This window comes from Montipora capricornis, chromosome 8 (genome assembly GCF_036669925.1).
Source record: "Montipora capricornis isolate CH-2021 chromosome 8, ASM3666992v2, whole genome shotgun sequence".
In the NCBI taxonomy this organism is placed as follows: Eukaryota; Metazoa; Cnidaria; class Anthozoa; order Scleractinia; family Acroporidae; genus Montipora; species Montipora capricornis.
In genome coordinates, this window is record NC_090890.1 from 22558727 (window position 1) to 22567240 (window position 8514).

The following is an 8514-nucleotide window of genomic DNA, read 5'->3' on the forward strand; positions in this document are numbered from 1 at the left end:
GATGATTTGCTCATTAATAGGGTCGCTTCAGGGCTGAATGGGTTGATAACATAAATCTCAGTCCACACAAAAACTGTCGTCTCCTTTAAAGGGGCTAGGTCACGCTATTTTAGGTAATTTTGTTTAATTTTGTTAATTAAGAGCTCTAAACGTCAAATTGGCAGAGCAAGAGTCTTTCATTTGAAAAATCACGGCCACATAACAACTGAGAATGATTTTCCAGCTGTGTAAATGACATTTTGATGTAGACTAATATATATTTGAAAAAAAGTGGGCTGACGTTTTTCAGATTTACCCAAATTTAATCCATTTCAATCTTCTCCAGTTTTGTCCATCCATGTCCCTTCTTGGCTTCCCTGTGTTTTGTTAGAGTTCTTCTATAGTTTTGAACAGTTATTTTGATATTTTAGTTAATTCTATGACCATTCGATCACTGCTGAAATTGGCTAAAATTGCGTGACCTAGCCCCTTTAACCATTTCTGAGACAGATTTCACTCTGTCTAACGCCAGATGATTTTACTTGTCAGCGAAGGCGGGTTCCATACTGGCTTCTGGAAATTGGTCAGAAATGTGGGAAAGGGGACTTTGTAGGGTTAAAATCCAAAACATTCCTCGGGGAGTATGCCCCCAGACCCCCTAGAAACTTTTTCGTCGTTTTGGAAACCGGTCATTATTTATCCTTGGTCCTCTCCTGGGGATGAATGGGCTAAACATGTTTTCAAGACCAGAGAGAACAAATCAATAATATTACAGAGTTTCTTGACTTGAAACAAATTCCTTTTGAAGATACAAAGCGTTTTATACCTCAAAGAAAGTTTTGGGTAGTTCGAAAAAAACCTCCGCCTGTTTCTAAAAAAAAGTTAAATTTCATCATCATCATCATCATCAACGTGCTCACCTGCATCACGATCAACAAGTCCATAATAAGAATGAATGATGCCAGAAAGGCACGAGACAATTCATTTGTAGAGACAAAGTCTCTGTTCAATGAGTCCCATTTCACAAAGTCAGATACAATCCCTGTGGCAACAATTACTGTGGCAACAATCCACACTATCCAGAACAAGTAGATGCGAGTCCAGCCAGTCTTCCATATCTTTCGGAGTTTCACGTTCCAATTCGGGTAGAGTTTATCCTAAAACATTTGAAAAAAATGTTACAACCACATGGATGCAGACAATTAACATCACTTTTGAGACTTCTGTCATGCTTTGATTCCAGCAATTTTTATTTAATATATAGTGTTAAATCACATTGCCTACCCTAACCATTACCTACACCAAAGTACTAATGCCTGGTAAAAATAATGACACTAAAGCCAAAGACAAAAGAGCATAGCAGCAAACAAACAAGCACACACAATTATACATGCAGTACATGCACATAACCTTAAAGCATTACAGTAAGTGGCCCTCACTCCCATAAGATTTTCTAGATTGTTATTATTTTGTTTATCCTATTCTTCGCAGAATATAAACCTTGCCTAGGCACGACAGAAAACCTCCAAGTCCAGCTTGCCATTGCTTAAAGTTGTGGCGAAAACATCACATTCTACAAGAATGATTGCGTAGTTGAGCATGTGCCAAATAATTACTATCTTCTGCTGTGGAGCTTGCACTTGGCTTTATGGCATTTTCTTCAATCTATCATTCACTGTCCCTAGTCCATTGACAGTATCCCAACCATAACAACAAGTTTGCTGTTCTGTTTACCTGAAGCATCATATCTGTAACCATCCAAGCTGTTACAAAATCTCCCGTCCAAGTTCCCAGGGCTGCTGCTTTCATGAAGCTGTCATTCTGAATGCCAAGATATGTAGTGACTTTATACACTGACACCTCATCCCCACCTGCACTCAAAAATCCATTGTAAAGGAAGGAGAAAATAAACAGCGACACTAAAGTTGTCAGAAACATCACCATCCATGAGCCTCTGTCCTGGTAGAACATTGACAACGTCATCCATCGATTGAACACAAGTTTATGAAAAAAAAACTTTCCGACCAGCACTCCAACAATAATTGCTACTAGCCACAAGAATACTTTAAGAACAGACCAGCCGCCTGGGGGATATCTACGAAAAAACAAAATTTTCTCCTTAGAAACAGCTTTTCCTTTCATCTGAAAGTGGTCTCGAAATGAAAAGTTAAAGATATTTTTGTACTCTTGCAGGGTTTTCTCTAGGAGCCACTGCCCAGAAAAACTCACCAGTTTTTTCGCATGAATTTGGCGCCTGCTGCGGTTGAGAACTTTCCTGATTTTTACGTATTTGTAACATGAAACCCGTGAGAGTACATGAACCTTTGATTGACCAAACTTTGTTCATGAAAAAGCAAAATGTAAGATATGCATTTTAAGAGGGAGGGCCAAATTTCAATAATGTTATGCCCAAGAGGAGCATGCCCAGACCCCTCTCTTAACGCACCCTTTCGGCGCTTGTGGTCCCTTCTCTGTTTGCTGCTTAAATCTTGCTGACCACCTACAGCACTCTTATTGAAATCCCAGCTCTTGGAGAAAACCATTTAAGACTCTTTCTTCTGATGACAATATGTATCTTTTAAAATTGGAAGGCACTGGACCAAGGCTCAACTCATTCCTGTCCCCATGTAGAGTCTGCTTTTATTTTGGTCAGCTCCAAGAACACAGACTCTGGCCACAGCCAAAGTAGGAAGTCTGCAAATCTCAGACTTCCAGCTCTTCTGCATAGTCTCAGAAATTTGAAACAACAACAGTTACAACATTTTACCATTACCGAGGCCCTGACAGGAGGAGGTCCCGTGTCGCTTGTCTGAATTTTCGGGGTTTAATCGGCTCATTCTCGGCCTTGACGTCACTGTCGGAATTTTGCTGGGAAAGGATGTCTTTTGTTGGAATTTCATTTTATGTGCTGTCGCTACTTTTTGGGTCATGTCGCTTGTCAGAATGTACCCTGTCAGGGTGTCATTACCGTGACTGCATGTATTTTTGGTTGTGGCCAGAGCCCATGTTCTTGTTGCTGACCAAAAGAAAAGAGGACTCTGGGGAGAAGAATGGGAACACCTGGAAGTGTATAAGGGAGACAGAGTTGCAAGGTACGCTACCTTACATGGCATGAAGTATTAACATAAGTAACAATATCATTAAATTGTTTACCTTTAGCAAAGACGGAGTTTTTACAAAGCATGCTTTAAACAGAAAAGTTGGTAGTTGGGAACACGAAATAACTATAAGAAGCTAACCTATTTGAGTGTCCATCAAAATAGTGTAATATTTTTGTAAGGTCAAAAAAAAAATGCATCAATGATGCAATGCACAAAAATAAAATACTACAGCTGTAGGTAATAGGCCACTATACTTTTTGTTTGTCCCTCCAAATTTTGAATAAGCATTGTTTTTGTTTCTCTTGGGACCATTGTAAGTCCCAAGAAAAACTGGAAACAATGCTTATGCAAAATTTGGAGGGACAAACAGAGTATTGTGGTATTTTTGAAAATGGCCTATTAGAGTAATAGATAAATAAAAAAGGAATAAATGACACTCTCAAACTTGTTTAAACTGTAATACTGTATTTGAAAAAAAATGTTGACAAGGCATGGAAGAATGAAATACTAAGACCTGTTTTCCAACCACTGTTACAATAAAAATTGTTGTTGTTGCTATTCAACCTCGATCCCAGTGTCTCCGTTGTCGTTCAAAGAGACCCTGGCAACAAGGTTTGTTGCTATTGTGAACATAATTCATTCAATTGCAAGGTATAGCCAAGCACAAGTGGCAAGTTAAGGAGGGTAGAATCATGGTTTTTTTTTATTAGAGAGTTGGACCATTGTACCCAGGCAAAAACCTCTCTCTGCATGATGGGGGAACAACAACAAAGGAGATTCCATCTATTAAGGACGTTCGTGCCCAAAACATTCCCAGGTACAGATTTCTTTTAAACTTGCCACGCAGAAAGGTAATGATCTATCAGGTACTTTTGCCAAAAAGGAAAAAAAATGGGGGGTCACCGTGCTCGTTTTCGAGATCATGAGGTGCACTTTCAGAAGCTTGCGTTATTTTAAGATGATCTTAGCTTACAACTGTCAGCTATAAAAAAGCTACATTAGTGAAATTTAGATCAGGTAAATGTACTCAATTCAACATAACTAATATAACTAAACAAACTTTTCCAGCTGATGTCTCTTTCTGAGGTGAAATAGATTTTGAAAAACAATACATATTAGTCTAAGAAAGAAACCTTCGGTCACACAAGAGCATAAAAGGTGAAATATTTGTAACTTTTCACATACAGATTTTTTTTTTGTTTTTTGTTAAAATGGACAAAATCAGGAAAGGAAGTTATCTACGGGTCGGGTCACCGAGCATTCAAGAGAGTAAAATCGCTGGGAAGTTCTCAAAGCAATTGTCTATTTGCAGCAGTCTGTCACACCATTGCATGAAATTTCCGAGGAGACCTGGGTCCACGGCTATCCCATGATGCCACATGCTTACTTGTGGAAAATGTTTGCACCTTTAGCGTCGTGTTTACCTTCATGGTGCGTGACGTGTGTGTGACATGCGCAAAAAAAATGCGCAGTAGCAATGGGAGCGAACGTCCTTAAGCATCAAGTCCAGAAGTAAATCCTGGGGCGACACTACTAATGGCCTCATGAGGGTTCTCATCCACTGCATAGCCCCTGCTTCCTAATATGTACAATTATATTAATACTCTCTCCCCTTAATGTTAATACCTGTACGTAACAAATGCAAAGTCGTTTCCAACAACAGGAATGGTACAGTTTGCCCTGCTGTGTGATACTGGATCCTCTGCATATATTAGAAAGTTACAGAAAACAACAAAATAAGCCACAAACAGTCTGGAGTATGGATGTTGGAAATAATATCTTCCATTCCTCCTCTGAATGCGAACTTTGTGCTTTAAATTGTCTTTGTGAGGTGACTGAAAAAAGAAAGAAGTTTAAAAAATTCAATGGATGCTCATGTCCACCCTGAGAGATGTAACGAAGGGGGGATTTTTAACTCTTGTGAAGGAGGCGGAGGAGGGGGGGTATAATGATGTCTGCAGGGTGGGGGCACGATTATTTCCTGCTAGGTTTTATGAAGGTCATCTGAGATCTCTTCTTGTGTGATAGCAATAGAACATTAAATTGTGCATGATGATGCAATTTTACTACAACTACCACAATTCTTCAGGTTTTGTTTTTCTCGTGCTAGTTATAACTATAATTTGTCATTTTTACTCCGTGAAGATACAAAACTTAAAATAACAAAAGAAAAACAAGTTGTAGTCAAATGACATTATCATCGTAATGCAAATGTCCTATTGTTTCAACGAAAATAACCTTCAGTTGATAAAAACTGGAACAACCCGTTTCGTCATATATTGCAGGAGGATCTGTAACACTCACTGACATAATTATTCTCGCTTCACCTATACAACATGCTCTGTGTTGTCGAAACGCTTCAAATGTGATTTCGAAACCCTGCAGCTGCCCCTTAAATAACTGTCTGAAAATAATTTTTCACCATAATAACTGAGATCACCGGTTGATTCGAAATTCTTAAAGCTGCAGAGCTTTTACATCAAGAGAAACGGTTTGCAGGAATTTATAGCCTGCGTTACAGCTGATAGCTGGCGGGATATTTTTCCGCTTTATTATCGAAACACTCGCGAGTACCATGGTTTTGACCATAGGGAGCCCACACAAACAGTGCACGTCTGTTTGTATGTTCGAAATATAAAGAAATGTATGGGAGATATTGAAGAGTCCTAATATAGTAAACTTACATCGAGAAATGACTATGTTAAAGCTCAAAATAAGCTCAGTTGTTGTGTATTGTCATTTCTGCGGCTGACAATGGTAAATTTGAGCGATTTGGTGGGTTTTCCGTTGACTGTTACTACACGTCCTTAGAAGGAGACAAGGGTGGAAAGCTCATTTTCGACCGCTCCAGCGTCAAGCCGATTTTCACCCAGAAATTAGAATCGCCCGTCCTTCAAATCGAACACCAGATAAACTGAAAGGTTGACGCTTCTTCTCGTGCCATTCAATCGAAGATCCATTCAAAATCCAAGCGCTAACCGCCAAATAATTTTCGAGAATTGCAGCTTTCGAAGCGACCAGCATCCGCGGCCGGGATTTCGTGTGCCAAGGAGCAACCGTCACGCTGTTTGCTCCACACTGATTGGATGCATTGTTAGCAACATAGTCATTTCTCGATGTAAGTTTACTATATTAGGACTCTTCAATATTTCCCATACATTTCTTTATATTTCGAACGTACAAACAGACACACTGTTTGTGTGGGCTCCCTATGGTTTTGACGCGAGTGGGCTGCGACTGGCATAGGGACTGCCGGCCAAACACGACGAAGCGACCATCGATTCACTCCCGCGATAAAATATCCTGCTTCGCAGGCTGAGGAATTTATTATTGCGATGGATCTCTAATTCCGTTTCACTTGACCGAATTAACACACTGAGAACAGGCCTAAGAACAGCTGTTGTTGAAATTGCAGGCAGAATGTTAGTGATCGTATGTTATTAGAGGAAAATTTACAAGCGCGAGAGTGTTCAATAGGTCATTACAGCCTCACTTGAATTGTTTGCCCCAGAAATCTTGTATGGGCTCTCGTAAGCTTAAATTTTAAGATGACAAAATGTCTGTTCTATTAAATTAAGCTTTAATATTTAGAAATAATCGAAAGTCACACCTCAAGGCCGTCGATGGTCGGGGATCCATGTTTGTTTTCTTCGTGAGTTTGCAGATCATCCTTATCGCCCATTTTTCTTGTTTGTTCTAAATGGTGAAATAGTTCATTACATTTCTCACCCGAATCTATATTGTTGTTCGTCATCTAACCTAGAAGCAATATTTATTAACATAATAGCTAGAAAGTTCCATTATGCTGCCTTGTATGGTTACACAAAATATTTGTTCACTACTATTCCCAATCCTCCTCTGGCGGGCAGACGGTTCCTTGGGCGTTACTAAACACAGGAACAGAACGGAATATTTAACAATTATTCCATGAGCGCGCGTTGGATATGAGATGGTAAATAGCCAACGAGGCGCGTAGCGCCGAGTTGGCTATAACCAGTCTCATATCCGACAAGCACGAATGGAATAATTAATTTAAAACTTGATGAGAACCGATGCGATGTCGTGTAACACCTTGTGGTCAGACAGACGCAGGCTCGTCACAAAAACATTTCTTACCTTTTCGCGTACTTCTAAACGTCGGAATTTAACACAGCTTTCCAGAAATACTTTTTTTTTTGCTTTCTTCAGAGAGAAATTTCGCTTTCCGGCGAAAAAACTTTTAGCTTGGCTAAACTTACTTAGATCAATCATTTACCATATAAGGTCAAACCAAGGTATACGAGCTGATAACCGAGATTGAGTGAACCAATCAGAGCACGAGAATTGCATTATCCCAGGTTGAGAATTTAATAAACCGGAATATACCGAAACGAGCCGGAAAGACACCGGAATGAGGCGGAATGACAAACAAATAAAGCGGAATATACCGGAATAAACCGGGATATGCCGGAACAAGGCGGTGGAATGACTCTGGAATAAAACTGAATGACACCGGAATGAGACGGAATAAACAAGAGGCAGGAGGTAAAGAAGGACGGGAGTTACTAAACACAGGAACGGAACGGAATATACCGGAATATGCCGGAATGAGGCGGAATAACACCGGAATGAAACGAAATGAACAAGAATGGTGCCGGAATACACCGGAACGAGCCGGAATGACACCCAAATAAAGCGGAATATACCGGAATGAACCTGAAAATGCCAGAATTTGGTGTTTTAGTTAGCGCCGACCGATTTTCGGTTGTTTCAGTCAGTTTTTGTTATGTCACGTGATTCCCTAAGGGAATTGCATGTGTTTTTGCCTTTTCTAACATTTGGAACACTTCGATCACGAGAAAAATTTGACAGGTATATTCGTCGCTAAATGAATAATTATTTCTTGGGGAAGTAACATTTTTTTCGTGAACAAGTAGAGTAGCAAGAGAAACATAATGTTATTCTAATTGTTTTTGTCTATGGATCTCGGAGGCGGCTTTCACTGTGCGAGTCAGAAAACCCGTGAACATTTTTATTTCATTCTGACAGGTCAATTGTGTATTGACCAATCACAATCAACTCTTGTTCTTAGGCCATCGTAGCTTGATTAAGAAAATAACACAAACGTAACAGCGGTGATAAACATTGTATTCCAACGCATTTTTATAAAACTTGACGTTTCGTATGCTAGTCAACACACATTTTCAAAAGTGACCGTTACAAAATGTAACGGTCACTTTTGAAAATGTGTGTTGACTAGCATACGAAACGTCAAGTTTTATAAAAATGCGTTGGAGTACAATGTTTATCACCGCTGTTTGTGTTATTTTCTTAATCAAATCACAATCAAGTTCAGCGAACCACAAACTAATTACCGTTGCTGCTTGCGTGCTTCCCACGACTCACACGTGATGGAGATATAGGGAAACAAATTCGCGCAAACGGTCGGAAGACT

At 39.7% G+C, this 8514-nt stretch overlaps 1 protein-coding gene across 1 annotated transcript in view; it reads right to left on the bottom strand.

The window, feature by feature from the left end:
- Positions 1–6892, bottom strand: part of LOC138060226 (transmembrane protein 117-like) — a 9049-nt gene extending 2157 nt beyond the window's left edge. Inside the window, exons 1-4 of the mRNA XM_068905962.1 lie at positions 6691–6892; positions 4707–4915; positions 1714–2074; positions 900–1136 (exon numbers count right to left, since the gene is read on the bottom strand). Coding sequence (XP_068762063.1) covers positions 900–1136; positions 1714–2074; positions 4707–4915; positions 6691–6834 — 951 coding nt within the window. The 5' untranslated portion in view covers positions 6835–6892. The remainder of the gene's footprint in view (positions 1–899; positions 1137–1713; positions 2075–4706; positions 4916–6690) is intronic.
- Between the last annotated feature and the right edge of the window lie 1622 nt (positions 6893–8514).